Raw genomic sequence first — 22,187 nt, 5'->3', positions numbered from 1 at the left:
TGCAGGGTCTGGGCTTCATATCTGATGCATCATCAAAATTTACTATAGCAGCATGACTTTTTGTAAATGTATTAATTCAATTAGATCATTACACTGATTCAAAGATCAAAAGATCCCGTAAGGCTGTGTTTCAAATCTTTTCCAGGCTGTGGTATGTGGATTTACTATACTAAGGCAAATAAATGGGTTTATTTCTCCACCATGTGGATAATATCAATTATCAATAATAATACCTGATACCTTTATCAGGTCAAGCTCTTCTTCCTACCCTCACGGGTAGATACACACTCTAACTCACACAACCTTTTTTCTTTTTCCCATGATACTATTGCTTTTTGTGTGTGTGGTAAAATATACAGAACATAAAACTTAACATCTTAACCCTTTTTAAGTGTATATTTTTAAGTGTACTCATGTGCAATCATTACCACCATCTCATAGCTCTTTTTGTTTTAAAAATTGACACTTTATACCCATGACATAACTCCCTATCACCTACTTCCCCTTGCCCCTGGCAACCATCAATCCATGGTTTCTGTCTATGATTTTGAGTTACTCTAAAATATTTCACGTACATGGAATTACACAGTATTTGTCTGTCTGTGACTGTCTTATTTCACTTAGCATAATATTTTTAAGGTTCATCCAGTTGTAGCATATGTCAAGATTTATTTTCTTTTTAAGGTTGAATAATATTCCATTGAATGTATGCACTATATTTTGCTTATCCATCCATCTGACAGTGGGCGCCTAGGTTGCCTGCAAGTTTTAGCTATTGTGCATAATGCTGTCATGAATATGGATATACAAATCTCTCTTTGAGACCCTGTTTTCAATTTTTTTTGCATATATACTCAAAATAGGAATTGCTGGATCATATGGCAATCTCATTTTTAATTTTTTGAGGAATTGCCACATTGTTTCCCACAGTGGCTGTATCATTTTACATTCCCACTAACAATGTGCAAGTGTTCCAATTTCTACACATCCTCACCAACATGTTATTTTCCTGGCTTTTTGGCAGTAGCCATTCTAGGGTGTGAGATGGTATCTTGACATGTTTTGATTTGCATTTCCCCAGTGATGTTGGGAAGCATTGTGATGTTCAGCATTTTTTCATGGGCTTATTGGCTATTTGTGTATCTTCTTTGTAGAAATGTCAGTTGAAGCCCTCTGCCCAATATTTAATCAGATTTTTGTTGTTGCTGACTTTTAGGAGTTCTGCATATTAATCCTTATCAGATATATGATTTATGAATAGTTTCTCCCATTCCTTTTTTTTTTTAAGACTTGATTTATTTATTCATGAGAGACATAGAGAGAGAGGCAGAGGGAGAAGCAGGCTCCATGCAGGGAGCCCGAAGTGGGACCCCATGCAGAGACTCTGGGATCCCACCAGAGTGGAAGGCAGATGCTCAACCGCTGAGCCACCCAGATGTCCCAGTTTCTCCCATTGTTTAGGTTACCTTATTACAATGTTGGCATTGTCTTTGGATCTGCAAAATGAAAAAACATTTTTTAAAATTTAGAATCCAGTTTTAATTTAGATTATATTCAACCAGATTCCTACAACAAACACTTGACCTCAACAACTTAGTTTGGTACAATGCTCAAAGTTGCCTTATCCTCACCATCGGGGTCAGGCAGTTCTACTGATGTCATTGTATGTGAGCCAACATGTTAGAGCCAGCCTCTCTTCTCACCTGGCTGTGCTGATGGGGTGGCTTCCATGCTTGCAGCTGTGATCCAGAGCTGAGTACAGAAACTGCCATGACACCGGTCACAAGTCACCTGCAGGATCTCCTCCTCTTCCTCCTCCTCCTCCTCCTCCTCCTCCTCCTCCCCCTCCTTCTTCCTTCTTCTTTTTACCATGCAACAAAACTTTTATTAACATTTTGAAAAGCTGGGACACCTGAGTGGCTCAGCAGTTGAGCATTCTGTTCAAGGCCTGATCCTAGGGTCAAGGGATTGAGTTCCGCATCAGGCTCCCTGCGTGGAGCCTGCTTCTCCCTCTGCCTGTGTCTCTGCCTCTCTCTCTCTCTTTCTGTGTCTCTTATGAATAAATAAAATCTTTTTAAAAAAAAAAAAAAACGATGATACTGTTTAAAAAAATATTTTTTTTTTGAAAAGCTATTGAAAAAACCAGTGATTACTGAAACTATTTCAGCTATTACTGAAACCGGTAATTTCTAAACTGAAATTGGGGCAATGACCAGAGCGCAGAACAATGCCATCATTGGACAATAAGAATTCAAGACTGAAGAATTAACAGCCACCCTTCAGACGGAGAGTTAACTCTTTCTGGATGTTGTAATCAGAAAGGGTGTGGCCATCTTCCAGCTTCTTGCCTGCAAAGATGAGCCTCTGCTGGTCAGGAGGGATGCCTCCTTTATCTTGCATCTTGGCCTTCAAATTTTCATTGGTGTCACTGGGCTCAACCTCCAGGGTGATGGTCTTGCAGGCCAGGGTCTTCATGAAGATCTGCATACCACCGCTCAGGCATATGCCATCCAATGGCATATGAAGTCCAGTTTATATTTTCTTTTGAAGCCTGTGTGTTTGGTGCCATATTCAGGAACTCATTACCAAATCCAATTTCCTAAAAATTTTTGCCATATGTTTTTTTTCTAGAAGTTTTATAATTTTAGCTCTTACATTTAGGTCTTTGATCCATTTTGAGTTAATTTTTGTGTATCGTGTTAGATAACACTCCAAATTCACTTTTTGCATGTGGATATGCAGTTTCCCTGGCACCATTTATTGAAAAAACTGTTCTTTACTTATTGAATGGTCTTGGCAAGCTTGTCAAAAATCATTTGACCATATATGTGAGGGTTTATGTCTGGGTTCTCTATGCTATCCCGCTGGCCCATATGTCTGTCTTTATATCAGTACTGTAGTGTTTTGATTACTCTAGCTTTGTAGTAAGCTTTGCAGTCAGGAAGTGTGAATCCTTCAGCTTTGGTCTTTTTCAAGATTGCTTTGGCTATTTGGGGTCCCTTGAGATTCCATATAAATTTTAGGATGGTTTTTTTTTTTAATTTCTGCAAAGAATACCATTGGCATTTTAATAGAGATTGCACTGAATCTGTAGATCACTTTGGGTAGCACTAATATCTTCACAATATTAAGCTTTCTAATCCATGGGATGAGTTTCCATTTGTTTCTTCTTTAATTTTTTCCAGCAATGATTTTTAGTTGTCATTTTTAAATTCTTTCACCTCCTTGGTTAAGTTAACTCCTAAGTATTTTATTCTTTTTGATGCCATTGTTAATGGGATTTTAAAAAATAATTTCCTTTTAAGGTTGTACATTGTTAGTATATACAAATGTAACTGATTTTTGTGTATTGACTGTATCCTGCTATTTTGCTGAGCTCATTTATTCATTCTAACAGTTGTTTTTTTTTTTTTGTGGTAGCTTTAGAGTTTTCTACATGTAAGATCATATCATCTCTGAACAGAGATATTTTTATTTCTCCCTTTCCAATCTGAGCATTTTCTTTTTCTTGCCTAATTGCTCTGGCTAGAACTTTCAATATTATGTTGAATAGAAGTGGTGAAAGCAGACATCCTTGCCGGGCTCCTGATCTTGGATGTAAAGCTTTCAGTCTTTCACCATTGAGTATATTTGCTATGGACTTTTTAATATATGGCTTTTATTATGCTGAGATCGTTTCCTTATGTTCCTAGTTTTTTTAATTTTTTTTCATCATGAAATGGTATTGAATATTGCCAAATGCTTTTTCCTGCATCAACAGAGACTCATGTGGGGTTTTTCTTCAGTTTGTTAATGTGGAGTATTATTTATTGATTTTCATATGTTGAACCATTCTTGCATTACAGGAATAAATTTCACTTGGTCATGATGTATAATCTACTTGAGATATTGCTGACTTCAGTTTGCTGGTATAATGAAGTTTTTGCATCAGTGTTCATAAGAGATATTGGTCTGTAGTTTTCTTGCAGTGTCTTTGTCAGGCTTTAGTATCAGGGTAATACTAGCCTCAGAGAATAAGTTAGGAAGTATTCTCTCTTATTTAGTCTTTTCAAAAAGTCTGAGAAAGACTGGTATTAGTTTTATTTTAAATGTTTAAGAGTTGCTTTAAATTTTTTATTTTTATTTTTATTTTATTTTATTTTTTTTTGTAGAAAACATTTAATTCCCTTTCTCTCTCTCTCTCTTTTTTGGTATATATTCTATAGCTCTTTTCTTTGTGATTACCATGGGATTACATTTAACATTCTAAAGTTATAACACAAATTTGATTTTATGCCACCTTAACTTCTCTCCCCCCAATAAAAAATAAAAAACAAAACAAAAAACAAAAAGAAAATAGGATAGTAGAGTGATTGAGAACAGAGACTCTAGAGTTAGGCTGTTTGGGATTGAATTACAGTTTTGCTGCTTCCTGTTTATTTGACCTTGGATAAGTTATTTAACTTCTTTGTTTCTTCATGTGTATAATGGAGCCAATGATAATAGTCACTTAAGAGAGCTGTTAGGATGATTACATGAGTTAATTACATGAATTAAAAAACCTCAAGCATACCGTAAATGCTGAACATGAGTTCGTGGAAGAATAAATTTGTTCTGTCCCTAGGCATGTAAAATTTCTATAAACAAAACAGGATCAGATCCTCCTTGCAGGGATCCTGCTTCTCCCTCTGCCTATGTCGCTGCGTCTCTCTCTCTGTCTGTCTCTCATGGATAAATAAATAAAATCTTTAAAAAAACAAAACAAAACAAAACAGGATCCGTATCCACCTAAGTAGGCAGTCTGCTCTGTGTAGTCATTCAAGGACTCAGATGGATAATGGCTCTGTAATATTTAGTATGTTGTTTCCAAAATTTCCTTGGGGGTCTCCTTACAGCTTATTAAACTATAAAAGGTAGGGGAGCTCAGTGGAAGGTTTTTATGAGCCAGGTTTGGAAACAGGGCACATAATTTCCTCTCCATTGGTTAGAATTCAGTCACATGATCATACCCACTTGCAAGGGAGGCTGGAACATATAGTCTAGCTGGGAAAAGAGAAGTATATAAATTTGGAAGGAGAGCTATCAGTGTTGGCTATAGATGAGCATCTGGACAAAACCATATTGGTATTGGTATATCCCAGCAAAGAATACATTGAATGGAAATAGCTATAATGTCATTGGCTTCTACTCAGGTTGTTTTTAACAAAAACAGCTTTTTGAAACTGGTCATTGGGTATAGTCTAAAAATGTGGATGAAGACTTTCTTCACTTCAGTACACAGTGTGCTTTCTAAGGAACACTAGGAAAAAAATGTCCCTCTGATCTTTTTTTTTCTTTTTGTCCCTCTGGTCTTAATGCCAAAATAGTTATGTTTCCTCAAGGGAGAAGTTGTTTTGTTTTACTGCCCAATCTCGGAAATATTAATTAACTGTCCAATTGTGGCTTGGCAAGCTTAGAACCAATTTTATTTTTCCATCCAACTGATATTTACTGAGTATTTACTACATGTCAAGCTTCGAGGTAAATCCTGAAGATTTAAGAGAGAACAAATCAAACATGGCATGGCTCCTGCCTCGTGGAACTCACACTCTAGATGAGGGTCTGAGGGTGGAGGTGGAAATCTATAATAAACAAATACATGACCACATAAGTACAATAATACCAATAAATTTGAGACCAAGGTAAAGTTAAAAGGTCAGGAACTGATTTTAAACACAGTGAGTGGGGATCCCTGGGTGGCTCAGCAGTTCAAAGCCTGCCTTTGGCCCAAGGTGTGATCCTGGAGTCCCGGGATCGAGTCTCACATCAGGCTCCCTGCATGGAGCCTGCTTCTCCCTCTGCCTGTGTCTCTGCCTCTCTCAGTGTGTCTCTCATGAATAAATAACAAAAATATTAAAAAAGATAAATAAAAAATAAACACAGTGGGTAGAGCAGGAACTTCTCTGAAAAGGTAACATTTAACCTGAGCTGTACAAAGTTGGTGTACATCCAGCAGAAGCTTTGAAGTGAGACTGAGCTTGACTTGATCAGGGGAATAGAAAGGAGGCCAGAGTGACAGGAGAGTAGCAAGGGAGGTAGAGAGAAAGGCATGAAATTGAAAAGGGAGCCAAGTAGGACTTTGGGTATATGGTAAGGGTTTGGTTTCCATTCTAAATGTGTTTTAAGTAGGAAAATGATTGATCTTGCTTGTGTTATGAGATCACTTTTGGCGCAATGTAGAAGTGGCATAGAAGCAGGGAGAACAGTCAGGTGATAGGCATCATAAGTCTGGGAAAAAGCAGATGGTACCTCAGTCACAACAAGCCTGTATATTCTGACAGGGAGCATGGACTCCTGGCTTGTGCCCGGGAAGAAGAGGAGACTCAGTGGTTTGGCTTTATGCTTATATCCCTCCCTTTTCTTGACCCACTTTCCATTTGTGGTCTTCTGTTGTATGTTAGAGATCCTTGTGAACAGCCGTAAATCCTTTCTGGATATTCTATATAAGTCCTAGAATCCTAAGATATAGATCCTTCTTTGTCCCAAAACTGATTCATCATATTGCCTAGAAAGAATAAATATTGTTCTTCAAGAGGTTTGGCGTTTCTGGGTAAATAAGATAATTAAGTTAGGAACACAGTTGGGACTTTTAGAAAAAGTGGACCCAGAAAAACCCAAACTGCTACAATTATAAATTTATAAATGTAGGTCATGGAGCTCAGAAAGAAGTTTCTCTTTGATATTTCTCCTGGATTAAATGAAAGAGAGACCCTGGGGAATTCTGTGGACAGTGAGGGAAGCCTCAAGTGTGGTGCCTTTATAAAGAGAGGAGTTACAATTGGCGAACCAAGGGGTAACGTGGAGAGAGGAAAGTATGACAGAAGACTAACTTCCTCAAAATCAGGATAGTTATGAGAGTGCTCTGGTTTGAACTTCAAGAAGTTACTGGAAATGAATGATGTCATACACGCACATGTGCACACAGACATCTACTGAAAAGACACAGCAAATGTCTTCTGCAAGTGAGCTTGTGGCAAATTAAAGTACCGCGATTATCCTTAAATCTGCTAGGGGGAAAAGAGTCATTGACTGCCCAGTGTGGGTCTGGACAAGGAGTGAGTATCCTGGCTGTTGTGTCCATAATGGAAATGTACTGCTCTCCCTCTTCAGGCCAGCCCTCCCAGCCAGTCCAATTTCCTTCCTTTCCAGCCAATGCATTGCAGCTTACTAACTCTGTCCACTCTTTTGGGTCACTTACTCCAGTAAGTAACTTACTCTGTCTCTTCATTCATAGTATCATGTCATGGCTCAGGCCTCTGGGTAGGCCTTCAACAGCCTTAGGCACCACATTTAACTCAACTATCTTCCTGTTTTATTGGACAGTGAGGTCATAACTTAATGACTTTAGACATGCCATATATGGAATAAAATGGTTGTTAAATTTGGCCACTGAATAAATAACATTTTCAGAAAATTAACAATTTGTAGAGATGTATTTATACGTATGAAGTATCTATGTAAAAAAAAGAAGTATCTATGTATATATATTTAGATAGATGATATGGACATATAGATATACACACATATCAGTGTTTGCATGTGACAGAGATCGATAATGCATATATGCCTGTTGGATACCAAGTAGCTGCAGCCTATGAGGAAAGGACAGAGGGAACAGGAAGGGAGGGTAAAGGGACTAGAGCTGAAGCAAAGATACCCATGTATCTCCTACTTTTAATGCAAAATACGTCAGCCTCAGATAATGTCACAAATCCCCATAATTCTGCCCCTAAAGATGCTGTTCTCTTTTATAACAGGCCAAGGAGGGGCTTCATTCAATTCTCTTTCATTTGTCAGGTTTTTTTTTTTAAGATTTTATTTATTCATGAGAGACAGAGAGAGAGAGGCAGAGACACAGGCAGAGAAAGAAGCAGGTTCCCTGCAAGGAGTCCGATGTGGAACTCAATCCCAGGATCCCAAGATCAGGACCTGAGCCAAAGACAGACACTCAATGACTGAGCCACCCAGTTGCCCCTATTTGTCAGATTTGATACTCTTAAGAGGTCTCTCTTTGACCAACAGGCTGAAGAACTCCCATTGGCTTCTCTAAAATTATCCCTCATATATATTTTTTTCTGATTATTTTGGGAGTGTCTGGTTGAAGACAGATGGCCATTATTATAAACACTCATCAATAAAAGAATTTGGAGCTAGACTATGGGAGTTGAATCTCAGTTTTCCCATTTACTCAATATATGACCTACAGCAAATGGTCTACCCTCTAAATGCCTCAGTTTCCCTATTTATAAAATGAGACCAATGAGCATACCTACCTTCTAGGGTTGTTGTGAGAGTTAATTGAGTTAATACACATAAAGCACTGGGGATTGCCCTGGCAGTATTTAGACTTCGTGGATGTTAGGCTGTATTACTGTTTTCCTCTCCAGCTAGGAATTACTACTAGTAGGACTGGTTGCTCCATTAATTCCTCCAGAGCAGTCCTCTCCCACACCGAGCCTGTGTGATGGAATGTCCCACCCTAGAACAGGGTCCCATGTGGTCAGGAAAGGAGGCTGGAATGAAATAAGTGGAGTGGCTGACTTCTGGTTTAGAGTGAAGGGCCAGGTGTTTCTTCACTTTTATCCACCTGTAGGAAGAGCTCGTCTGAACTGGCCAAGTCCAGATATGGTCCAGCCTGTGTCCATTTCCTTTCCATACTCAATTCATCTTCTATTACTTTCTGGGCAGTAGAAGGTACAGAGTCTCTTGGCCACCACTTGTGTTTCTTGCTGTACATTCCAGCTTTATTTGCTAAGGGAAATGCTCAGGATTATTGGCCAAGTGATGAGGAAAGCTTGAGGCTAGGAAAAATCTGTTTCTGACATGACTGGAGCAAAATACCCTTGGACATTATACCCTCAGAAGGTTTCTCAAGTCAAGTGACGTTTGCAGTCAAATGAACTTCCTTACTCTGACTTCCTAGAATAGCCAGATATTCAAAGAAATTGTATGGCACTGGTAGCCTAATGAGATTAGTAAATTCTCCCATTGAGTTCCTTCTCAGATCTGAAAAACTACCTGCTGGTGGTACAGGAACATGTTTGAAACTTGTGGGCAGAGACTGCCTCCAAATATTTGCTCTCCTACAAAATGACCCCTGGCCCACTTGCCCTCCCACATCTAGGTCCTGAGTTGCTATAAAAACCACAAGTTAGTGGCTTTGTAAATGCCATCAAGCCAGGTGACTAGCTAATCTGTTTTTCCACAATATGTATTACTCTACCGGGACATATGTCTTCAGGTATATACCCTTTGATCCAGAGACACCACTTACAGCAAGTTTTCCCAAGGAAACAATCAGACAAGGGCCCAGAGCTGACTCGGTGGGGTCATTTACAGTGCTACCGTTTTGTATTATCAACAATATTGGGAATAACATAAATGGCCATCAATAGTGATGGCTTAAATAAATTGTGATGTAGCCATACAATGACATACTCATCAGTTTAACAAGAAATCATGGGATCTATAATTACTGACATGGAAAGATGCTCACAATATCTTTGATGAGCGATAAAAGCAGTTCAGTGGGCAGCATCTTAATATAATGATGTCTCAAAATTACGTTTATATATGTGTGTCCAGAGAGCTATAGAAAATTATGTTCACCAAAGTATTAGCAAGTATTATCTCAGGCATGGGCATTTGGATACTCTTTTCTCTTTTTAATTTTTATTTAATTTTTATTTTTCTTAAGGTTCATTATTTTTATTTTATTTATTATTTTATTTTTCTTAAGGTTTATTTATTTATTTGGGAGAGAGAGAGAGAGAGCACAAGCTGGGAAGGAGGGTGCAGAGGGAGAGGGAGAAGCAGGCTTCCTGTGAGCAGAGCCTGATGTGGGGCTTGATTCCAGGACTTAAGGATTGTGACCTGAGCCGAAGGCAGATGCTTAACTGACGGAGCCACCCATGTGCCCCTCTTTTCTGTTTTTTTAAATTTAAAATATATTTTACAATGATATACTGTGTCATTTTGCAATTAAGAATTGAAGTTTTTTATATTGCAATTCTGAGGGGGGAAATGAGCTAGGTTTTAATCATATTTTTACGAATATGATCATGGGTTGAGCACATCGATCATGTAATAGCATAAGAATAAATAACACTTACTTAGTACTTACTATGTGCTAAGAGACCCCCTTCTAAGCACTTTCCGTGTCTCAAACCACTTAATCTATACAACATTCTACATTTTGTATTTACGCCTATTTTACAGATAATGAAACAGGTACCAAGAGAGAAAGTCATTTGTTCTAATTCCCACGGCTGATATGAGATGAAACAGAGAGGGGACAGAGGTCTGTGATCATGGCCCTTGTGCTGCTCTACGTACAGTTCACCTGCTCTTTATCTGCAGAGAGGAGCAGGTGTGAGGTCTGAGAAGGAGCGAGCAGTGCTAGGAGTAGGACTCTGTCCTCTTGTTCTGAAGGCTCTTCAGCCTCCCCCACCTCCCCCCACCTACCTGTTCACTTAACTCCTCTTGGCTTCAATTTCCTCTTTTGGAAAACAAGGAAGACTTCTTAGACCTCCCAACTTAAAATGAGTAAGTCCCCTCTATACCATATATAGACGTAGTAGCTACTTGTAGTGTGGCACTTATGCTGCTCCTCACTGTCACCACCGACATCCTATCTCAGGCTGAGAGACAGGCTTCACTATCCTTCAATGGGCAAGTTGTCAAGACAGGTTAAGAGATAGTTGGACATTTATGTGCCTACATTCACCACCCTCTACAATAATTCTGTTCATTTGTCATTATTCCCACTGGACGTGAGCTCCTCACAGCAGAAACAATGTCTTGTGTACTTCTGCATCCCCAATACCAGGAACATAACATTGTTTAATTAATAAAGACCCTTTGTGGAGTGAAAAACTGGAAGTTATAGCCATGTGACCATATGGCTTCAGAGTTACAGTCAGAGAAAGCAATGCTTGCATATTAATTTCTTTTAATTTTCTGTTTTCTACCTCATCTGGCACCACATTCAGAGTAGAAATGATCATTCAGTAAAGAAGTCACAAATTTTAACGTGCCCCTTATGCGAGAGGGGCCAGAAGGTCCTCTTTTATATATTAATTACCTAATTCAAGAAATGCAAGGCATTCTATATAAATTTGAAAATCTTATTTGCAAAACTCTTTCTATTAGCTCAGGGGTTTTACCACCACCACTCAGAGCAGTCAAATTCCACAGCTGGTGAGGAGTGGAGCCCAATCTAGCTTCTCTGCCCTCTATGCCCCGTGCTCTCTCTACTTTGCACATACTGCCACCCCTCTGACCAACTACTATGGTCTCTAAATCCCCACATGCCACTAGCTCCGGCATCTTAGGAGACTACCTAATGTCAGAGTGCTTGCATATTCCCCCCACCTCGTGTATAAACTGAAGATCATGACACCAGCTTTTCTGACTAGAGAAAATCAAAGAAGCACAGCCAGATATGAGGCACATATTGCAAGAGCCACTGTTTGTTTTGGGTTCTCACCTTCTTTCCTCCCTTTTAAGTACTTTTCTTCACAATGAAGGCAGTGACCAAAGTAATCAAACCGTGGGATTCTCTAATGCTGAGCCATCAGTTAGGGTACACTGGATCATCAAAATCACTTGATGTAAGGTTTTTTAAAATGCTTATTTCTGCACCCCAACCACGGAGATTTTCAATCAGGAGGTCTGGGGTAGTGCCCAGGCACCTCTAGGTTTTTAAAGTTCCCCAGGGGATTCTGATGTGCAGCTGGGTTTGGGGAAAACTGATCTGGGTCAGAGTCTCCTCAAAACATTGAGTCAGCTATCTCCTCCTATCTCTGATTACATTTGAAAAAGATGAATCATCATTTCACTTTCTTCTTCTTCTTTTTTTTTTTTAACTGAGTTGAAACCAAGAGTCAATGTGAGAACTTCTTATTTCCTTTATCTGAGATTGAGTTCAGGTGTCTGCTCCACTTGGTCCAAGCACTGCATCTTCTAAAGTTCTTATGGGCAAAGGACATCAGTCCAGGACTTAGGAGAAGAATCTCTCCTCCATTCAGTCCTGGCATCATGTCGTAGTCCTATGAGCAATGGTTAGGAAGTCCCTGGATGAAAGGGCTAGATGATACTGTGATTTCTAAAAGAAATAAACATTTGGTCTTTGGTCTCTGTTTCTGTCACAGAGCTCCACAATCCCTTGGAATTTCCTAAGTGATAAGACCTAAAAAGGTGTTTCTGTTATGTCATCTTCAATTGGGTTGAATGGTAGGACATCTAACTGGTGTCCAAGAACTGCCTGGTTGGTGTGAGGAAAACCCCAACACACACACAAACTGGGTGCAGCATTTCTGGCTGGCTCTGGAGATCCTTCAGTCCTGAGTTATTGGGAGCATTGCAGGTGCATCTTAGAGTGAGCCAACAGTCAGTCTTGCCTCCCTCTGTCCTCCCAGAGATGAGCCAGGACCAGAAAACAGTAGCAACATTGGGATGCGTGTAGCTTATTTAGTTCCTTAGCTCCACCTTGTCCTCCCCTCAACCACGCTACAAATGAGACCCGGCCTGTGTCAGCAGACAGCAGTAAGGTAACCTCAGGCTCTTCTGCTCCTTTGTGTTATTAGAACAGTCTGATGTGACACCTGAGCAAAAACGGTTAATTCCATTGGCTATCTAGGCAAACCTGATGGTGAAACCACAGGCCAGACTGCAAAAAGGACCGGAATGAGGACCAGAATTTGTCACGGCTGTCTCCTTCTTCTCTGCTGCTTTCTTTGGTTTATCTCTGAAGAGCTTCTGTGGGCTACATGGCTGAAGAGGCCCTCTGCCTCCCCATCCATCCTTCCATCCCCTACCTGTTGGGTAGAGAGTGAGCTTCATCATTTTTCAGTCCAATTTCATAATTTGCAGGTCACTTATAACTCAGTTCAGAGCCAGGTCACTTAACAACTTTTTGAGGTAAAATTCACATACCATACAACTCACCAATTTAAAGTGTACCATTCAATAGTTTTTTGTATATAGAGAGAATTGTGCAACAATCACTACAACAATTTTTTTAAAAAGATTTTATTTATTTATTCATGAGAGTCATAAAGAAAGAATAAGAGACACAGGCAGAGGGAGAAGCAGACTTCCTGAGGGGAACCTGATGTGGAATTCAATTTCAGGACCCTGCGATCATGACCTGAGCCAAAGGCAGATGCACAACCACTGAGTCACCCCAGTGCCCCACTACAATCAAATTTACAGCATTTTCATCATCCCCATATGAAACCCTATATATACCCTTATCAGTCATGCCAACACATCCCCTCCTAGTCCTAGTCTTAGGCCACCACTAACTACATTCTGGCTCTAGGAGCTATCATAGACATTTCATATCCATGGAATTATACAACATGTGATCTTTTGAGACAGGCTTCTTTCACTAGAGGTTCATCCACACTGCAGATGGAATTAGTACTTTGCTCACTTCTGAGGCTGAATGCTGTTCCACTGGATGGGTACACCAAAGTGTATTTATCCATTCATCAGCTGCTGCACATTGATTCGTTCCCCTTGTGGCTATGAATGACGCTGCTAGGAACGTTGGGGCACACGTGTTTGTATGGGTACGTATTTCATTTTCTCTTGGTTATTTTCCTCTCTAGGAGAAGAGTGCTTGGTCATACAATAACTCTAGGTTAACATTTAGGGGAACTGCCACGGTCCAGTCCCACTTGAAATTCCAATCTCATATCCTTTTTTATTGTCCCCCTACTCCCAGAATAGGGTAAACCTGTAGTTTAGTTATCTTGCAGTGGGAGAGGTAAATACCCCCAGGTTGGGTCTGGTTCAGGCCAGTAAGTGGCCTTTGATAAGAGCCTAGGACCCCTGTGCCTATGGCTTATCTCCATTCTGTGTCCCCTGAGGACACAGGAACCCTGGAGTCTTTGATGTCACTGAGGGCTCCAGGGCCTGGGATGAGGCCCTGAAAACAACCCAACAGCTCTCCCCACACCCAGGCATGGGGTCCTTCAGGAAACCTCCTTCCCACCTTCAGAAACTCCAGGCAAGAATCAGGTGTCACATTTTATTAAGAGCACCCTCAAGCCTCAAGATATCCAGCATCCTTTTCTTTCCCCCATAGATAAGAGGGGAAGAGAACAGAAGACATTCTCTTCAGGTCCTTGGAAGTTCCTCCTCCTTGTCTCTGGAACCCCTCTCTGTATTCTACATTAGAAAGGCTAGTGGACAGTTCAGCCTCTGCCACTCCTCCATCCTCCACCCTCATTTCCCAGCTCTGTACCCCAGAGACTTCCCTTCTTGAATCTGACCTTTGTGACTTCAGTAACTTTGTTCTCCACAAGGAGCTGTCTCCCAGGTGCTTTTGTCCCTATGCATCAGCTGGGTGGAAATGGGACAGGAAAGTACTTTATCCATAACTCCCATCAACCCATTCAACTGAAAACAAACCTCTTTTTTATTTGAGTTGCTTTCAGAGAATTAGCCAAAGCTTGACCTCTTTCCTTCTAAAACCAACACCCATTATTGCTCTGGCCAGAACACCCCCATCTCACCTTCCCTTCCCTCACATTAAGGCTAGGCCCTCTTTTCGCAGGCAGGGATCAGATGGGATCCAAGCCATATGTCTGACTCCTATAGGATCACCAGGCTGATCTTTAGTCCCTGGGCCAGTCATGCACCAGGGAAGGCCGGTTTCCTCTTCCCTCTCTGTCTCCAGCTGCCTATGAGTTTCTCCATTTTCAAGAGGGGACTAGCCATCATCTGCTATCATCACATTCCAGATAAACCCACATCAAGACCTTGGTCGCTGACTCTGGGGAGGTTGCTAAGGCTGGTTCCAGATAACCTGCTGGCTCCTTGCGGTTCTCACTCCTTCCTGGGCTCTTGATCTTTGCTCATTTCCCCAAAACCCTGGCTGCCCTTCTTTCTCACTCTTAAGCTGCCTTCTCTTATTTTTTCTCTATAAGGCCAAGCAGGATGGGAAAGATTAGACTTGTTTTTTGGATCGGAAATAATTAACACGGACTGGTGGTGTACATTGGTGAGGTTATTACTATGCTTATCATATTGCAATATTTATGACCTATATTCTAATTTTCCATTACCAAATATGTACAACACGGAGTGATCTGTAGCCTAATCACACCTGCACATGTGTACACGTGTGCGCGCACGCACACACACACACAATTCAGCTAGGTCTTTCCAGGATCTTCTATTATAAAGGGTACAATGCTAAATTAAATAAATTGGAAACACACATAACCCCTTGGTCAAGTTCTTCAAATGTTTTCTTGTTGCTGTTGCTTAGCAATTGAACTGTACTGTCCAATTTCTGATTTTTAAAGATTTTTTTCTATGTCTTTACAAAAGTCATTTGTGTCTCTGATAAATTATTTAGGAAATAAAATATAAGTAAAAAGACGACACTAAATAATATCACCTGCAAGTCCTCCACCCAGAAACTGTTAACATTTTGGTATCTACCCCTCTGGTATTTTGTTGACGCATGTGGATTTATGAGCCAAGCAAATGTGCAGAGAAATCAGTGTGAATTTTATTTGGGCACTGTTGTCAAAACACCCAGGCCTTCCCTTGGTCTAAGCTGAGTCTGTTCCTAAATCTCAGTTGTACAGAGAGGAGCCCAGAGCAAGGAGTGAAGTGGGCAGAGAAGGAGGAGCTTAGACCAGACAAAGGAAGGGATACAGTGAGGAGTGTGGCTCCCTCCTCAAGACTCTGGTGGAGGATGTGGGGGTCCTGAAGATACTAACTTCTGAGGGCCAGACAGGGGACATATGCCGATTCCTCAGACTATCACAGTAGCTGAAAAAGGTGAGGTAAGAGCAGCCATCTGCCCTGACTCTACATGGAGAAGCAGGGCCCCAGGGGAAGGCTGACTTCCCACAGACACCCCCTCCCCACCTTTGGGGTCTAGGCAGCCAGTCCCATTTGTAGCCAATACAAGTTTCATTCCTTCTTGTTTGAGGGATTCAGTTAAAAGAACAAGGAGGAAAGGAGAGCACTGCTTTTTCAGAAGAAGCTCAATTAAAGGCAAAGCATGGAGAGAGGACAAGAAAGCATTAGGGAGATATGGTTAAGAAAGCATGCCTTATCTGAGCTTCAGAGCCCCGTCCCTGCGCATCCCACCCCTTTGAGCCCAAGGGGATGTGGCAATAGCAACAGGATGGGTCATCCAGACTTGCATTCAAATTGGCCTTTCCTGCACCTGCTTTGAGTGTTACTACTGAAAAGCCTCACAATGTAGTAAGACCACAGAGGCCTGAGTTCAAATTCATCCATGCAACTGAGGAAGGGGTGCTAGACCTCAACTCTCTCTTTATATGTAAAATGAGCCTAATGGTGTCTAGACCACGCGTTGCTCCAAGAATGAAACAGAGTAGTGTAGTGGGTTAAATAATGTTCCTCAAGTATGTATGTCCACCTGCAGCCTCAGAATCTGTATCTTATTTGAAGTAGTGTATTTGCAGATATAATTAGTTAAGAGGAGTCATCCTGGATTAGGGTGGGCACTGTGTCCTTAGGATGTGGCTGGTGTCCTTCTACGAAGAGGAAAGGGCATTCAAAGATACACATAGGGAAGAAGGTCATTTGAGGTTGGAGATAGAGATTGGAGTACATCCTCCTGCTACAAGCCCAGGAGACTGCCAAGGCTTGCCAGAATCTGCCAGAAGCTAGGAAGGGGCAAGAGAGCATTGTGTCCTAGAGCCTTCAGAGGGAGTGTGGCCTGTGACACCTCATTTCACATGTCTCATCTCCAGAAATGGGAGCAAAGTGTGAGCACAGTCTGTTTGTTTAAGCCACCCAGTTTGTGATAACTTCTTAGGAGAGCACTGGGAAGCTCACAAAGGTAGCTGTGCAAAGTTTCTGGTGCAGAGCTAGAATGTGCTGGTGTTCTTTCCCTCCCCTTCTCCTTCCACTGAGCTTGCACCAGCTTCAGGGACACAGGGACAGAGTTCAAGGGGTCTTTGAGGGCACAGAAGCCACGCTTAAAAGCAAAACCAAAATTTCTCAGTAGGCTGGGCTTCAGTCAGTTCCTCAGAGCCAGTTTTGATTTGAATTTCCCTCATGTTACAAGGAAGCCTGAGCTGGATGGAGATGACATGTTTTCTTCCCTTGCTTCAAGTACCTTAAGTGACAACATTTTGTTTTGGCTATTTATTGGCTTCTATGAGGGGAGCTGATGCAAGAGCAATTATTTGTTGTTGTGCTTTCTTTACATCTTTTCCTGAGGAGTGGTGCCAAGTTCTGATGTGTCAATTGGTGGAGATTTTCTCCTGCCTTGAGCTGGTGTGGCAGACGATGGTGAAGCCGCCACAGTTGGGTAAGTGTGAGCAAAATTTCACTCCACATCACTGGAGGCAGGAGGAACTTTGCCTTGGCAATTACGCTCAGGCGCACCAACAAGCTAATTTCTGGCTGTCTCCAAAATAGTGGGATTTCTTCTGCTTGCTTGTCTACTTATTATATGTGGTAGGAAGTTTTAGGAGATGAGGGGTTTTTTTTTTCTGCACAAAGTAAATGTGCAGTGAAAAAAAAGAGAACTATCTTGCGATTGTCTCTCAGCTTAGAATTTGGGAAGAGTCAATCAAACCTAAAATTTTGCGTGTTTTGTTTTGTTTTGTTTTTACATTAGACATCTGTTTGTGGTTATACCTTTGGCAGGCAATCACTGTTCCACACACAGGCCAGCCTGTGTTTACCAGCTATGCTCTAAGTATAAGCTGTTTAAAACAAAGAACAACAACAAAAAACCCCAACCACAATTAAAATAACTTATAATACAGGCAAGCATTATTTTTAAAAAATATATGATTCAATTAGAGCAAGATTAGCTAACTGAGAGAAACCTGCAGCCATTTTTCTCTATTGCTCACTGCCTAGGTGCACATGGTAGGAAAGAGATGACTACAGGTTCACGTGGGAGAGCGTTGAAGTGAACAGCTTGGGTGAAATTGCCTACAAGTAAGGCCTTCTAACGCTGCCCTTCTGTGGTTCCGTGGAAGGGAATCACAGACATCCACTGACAAAATGCACAGTGAGATACTCAAGTGTCAGCAGTAATCAGATGTAGTCTCAGGAGTCAAATGCCAATTGACTGGCTATTCTTCAAGCTCCCTTCCAAGCCTAAGAGTCAATGAATGGATGAATCATATTGCTCTTGTCTCTCAGGAGTGGTCTATGCACATTCATCACCTGGACTGTCACTCCAGCCGCCTTTCCTTATCTGTGCCTTCCAGATGTCTTCTCTCCATATTTCTTTTCTGTGTGAGCCTTTCCATTCAACTGGAGCTCTTCCTGGGCAAGGACCACACCTTTTAGGTTCTCTCAATCCCATGTACCTGGCAGAGTGCTTCAAGACATGTACAGGCACTCACTAGGTGTTTGTTGAGTTGTAAGTGATTTGATTTGATGAATCTGCAGCCGAATCCCCAGATGTGGGAAGTTTGTGGAAGATACAGGGGGCAACTTGGGGTTGATTTGAGAAGGAGACAGTGCAAATGAACTCAGAGACAGTATTTCAGGTCATGTTCTGAGTTCACTTGGTTTAAGATGCATGGGACAGATTCCACAGGTTGTTGTGTGACATTTTTTATTCCACATAGAAATGTCCAAGTACAGGATGTGCCTTCACTGGGGCATGCTCAAGTTACCATATAATGAAGCACCTGCCGCCTGACCTCCTTCTGTCACAACCTGGCTCCCACAGGAGCCTCTCAGTCTTTAATCGACCTACAGAATTCCAGGATGGATGAGCGAATCTGAAAGTTTACCTTGCCCTAATCAGCAAATTGCCTTCCCACCCTCTCTAACACCTTAGGGGCTGGTTCCCAGTTCTTATTTTCCAGACCTTTAATATCAACCCCCTCTGCTTCTTGGAGCTTTCTTCCCTTGGCTCTGAGATACTAAGGTGGGGGAGCTTCTTATATTCTTAGGGCCATTTCTGCTTTATCTTTTTCCCTGGTCTCCTACACCTGCTCTCCTAATTTGGAGGTATTCATCAGAGTTCAGACCTTTTTTTCTCTAAGCTACATTTTTATACTCTCCTTCTCAGAGAGTTAATTCATTCCCCAATGTCAATTAACATTTGCATATTGGAAATAACTTTTTCTATCTTTCATCCCTGAATTCTATTCAAATATTAGACTTTCATTTTTCTTGAATTGTTTCAATTACTTTGACTCAAACCCAATTCATTTCATAGAATCCAGCTCTAAAACTTGGCTCCTGATCCAGTATTTCCTTTGTCCCACCCTTCTGCAGTGGTATCAGGATTGTCTTGATTGTCAGGCCTCAAAACCACAGTCCACTTGTTGCTTCTCCTTCTTTCCTGAATGGCTGATCACTTGTTAATTGTTTTGACAATTGTCTTATAATAAGTTTCTTCTTCCTCTGCCTTTCTTCTGTTTTCTGACCTTGAATCAGGGGTTTTCAAACATTTGGATTAATACCATGACCCCCTAATTGAGTGACTGGCATTCCATTTCACTCCCTCAATTCTATACAGACAAAACCAAACCAAACCAAAAAACAAAACAAAAAACAAACAAACAAAAACAAACAAACAAAAAACAAAACCAAAACGAAACAAAACAAAACAAAACAAAAAACAAACCAAAAAAAAACCCACCAGCTTTGATCTATTTCAAATACTCCTTTGGTATTTTCTTTTTCTTTTTTTTTTTAATTTTTATTTATTTATGATAGTCACACACACAGAGAGAGAGGCAGAGACATAGGCAGAGGGAGAAGCAGGCTCCATGCACCGGGAGCCCGACGTGGGATTCGATCCCGGGTCTCCAGGATCGCGCCCTGTGCCAAAGGCAGGCACCAAACCACTGCACCACCCAGGGATCCCTCCTTTGGTATTTTCACTCAGTTGTTGAGTAACTATCACTATCTCTTCCTGGCAGGTCTACCTGACATTAAGCCCTTGACATTTTTGTCTCAACCTATATTTCCAGCCTAGATATGCCACTCAACAAGCTCTGCATGTGTGAATCTCTGAGATTACTTCTAACATTTCTGTAAGAGCCTCAAGAGTGGCTCCAACTCCCCAAATCCCACTCATCTTAGAAGTATCCTACCAGTCAACTTCAGTGGTTTGGGTATTTTTAGTAAAACCTTTCACATCACTTCTTGTCATTTTTCACATGTACAGATTTTTAGCTTTCTGACTACGTGATCATGTCTTCAAGGGCAGAAACCCTCTCTTACAGGAATCCTTATCTTGATTCCCCACCTTGATTTGAATTGATTCCCAATTCAAAGACTTGAAAAAGTGGGAGCATAGTTATTTATTGGTTAAAAAGTTGACATTCAATTTGAATGTAAGTTAAACTTGAACTGAAGTTACATTGACTAATGTCTCCTGATGCCTACCTCAGAGACCATGCCATCAAGAGAAGTAGGTTCCCTAGTAGCCTGGGAGACAACAAGGGCAGGACACCAATCTGAGCAAGACTTTTCACCAACCTAAAAAAAGTGGCCTTTGCTTCTTTTCTTTCTCAAGCCTGAGAACTTGGGACTTCATGACTCTTTGCAGAGCCACCAGAAAATGTTCTCAAATCTTATATCCTGTGCTGCTCTGTTCTATTTCATACCATGATGACACCTCAACCACTAGGGTGTGTTCATAGGCAGAATTGTTAAGAATTACCCAGAAATTCATTAAGAATGACCTAGAAATTAAGAAATTCAGCTAAGCTGATCACTTGATTGAAAACTGTTGTTTTTGTTTTGTTTTGTTTTGTTTCTGCTCATGTTCCAATATATTCCTTAGAGAATACCTTGCCTAACAACAGAGAGTTACAATGAGTATCCACTGCCTGATGGAAGCTCCAACACAAACAAATGCATACTTAAGGAATCTACAATTAAGATAAAAATGAAAAATCATGCAGGCCTGGACAGTAATATACTTATATCCAAACAAAGGTTAATTTTAAAAAGGGAGACTGAAGAGGGAGCATAGTTGTTTGAACGCATTCATTTCATCTCATGGAAAAGAGTCATCTCTATGCTCTGGTGACCAAAGGAGTACCCTACATATGGATGCTCTGTAAATGTTCCTTGAGTTAATCAATTTTGGCAATGCACTCTATAAGTTCTCCAAATACTCTTTCAGGCTTTGCTAGTCTGCATATAAAAGAGCTCATAATTCCCTAATATTGAAGGTTTCCAGAACCTACTCTTTCAGAAAATGCCATTTTCCTAAGGCACCCAGAAGGCAAATATCTAATTGAGATGTCCTGGCATTTTGAGAGAGGTTGGTGAGGGGCTTGAGATACCCATGGGAACGTTCTTTGTGGGGGACAACCTGATAAATAATCTTACTAAAGAGATATTCTTTTAACCTCCCATCACTTGTGGAAATGCTTCCTTCAACATGCACCTTTGCTTAAGCAATTCCAGGGGTGATGACGTCCTCACCCCATTAGCAACCCATTCCACAGTCAGTGACTTAAACTGATGAAAATTTCTTTCTTATTTGGAGCCAAAATTATTAACCAAATAAAATTTTTTTAAATAAAAGATTTTATTTATTTATTCATGAGAGACAGAGAGAGGCAGAGACACAGGCAGAGGGAGAAGCAGGCTCCTTGTGGGGAGCCTGATGTGGGACTCCATCACAGGACCCCAGGATCATGACCTGAGCCTAAGGCAGACCCTCAGGTGAGACCCTCAGGTGCCACCCAGGTGCCTCCCAAATTAAGTTTTCTGTTTCTCCATTAGAGGAAGAAATCAACTAGGGGCCAGTAGTCTCAGAGTATGATGCTAAATTACCATGCATGTACTCATTCATTTGTCCATTCAGCAAACAGTCATAATCCATTATAAACAGTTATAAACACTCACAAAACATGCATGCATACACGCAAACACACCCAAAGAAAAACAAAATTGTTTTAAGGACCTCACACAGTTCAAAGATCTCTCGTTCTAGCACAGAACACAGATGTGTAACCAATTAATATACCAGCAAGGAGGTAAATGCTAACACTAGTTAATAGCAGAAAACAAGGCAGAAGGAACAGCTTAGAGCAGTTAGGAAAGGCTTATGTCCTTGTGTTGAAGGCAGAAGAAGGTAAGGCCACTTAAGGAAATATTTATGATCCAAGATAGTTTCTTTGAGCTCAAGTAGAAACTGAGATAGAGTAAAAATAATATTAGACAAA

At 40.9% G+C, this 22,187-nt stretch overlaps 1 protein-coding gene across 3 annotated transcripts in view; it reads left to right on the top strand.

Moving 5' to 3' along the window:
- The first annotated feature begins 17,110 nt into the window (after positions 1 to 17,110).
- PDCD1LG2 (programmed cell death 1 ligand 2) overlaps positions 17,111 to 22,187 on the top strand; it is a 59,346-nt gene continuing 54,269 nt past the window's right edge. For all 3 annotated transcript variants that reach the window (XM_026001627.2, XM_072761465.1, XM_072761467.1), the window contains exon 1: positions 17,111 to 17,332. In XM_026001627.2, coding sequence (XP_025857412.2) covers positions 17,179 to 17,332 — 154 coding nt within the window. In that variant the 5' untranslated portion in view covers positions 17,111 to 17,178. The remainder of the gene's footprint in view (positions 17,333 to 22,187) is intronic.

This window comes from Vulpes vulpes, chromosome 1, assembly GCF_048418805.1.
Source record: "Vulpes vulpes isolate BD-2025 chromosome 1, VulVul3, whole genome shotgun sequence".
NCBI classification, from domain to species: Eukaryota; Metazoa; Chordata; class Mammalia; order Carnivora; family Canidae; genus Vulpes; species Vulpes vulpes.
Note: the sequence above shows the minus strand (reverse complement) of the source record. Positions and strands in the feature narration are given on the sequence as shown.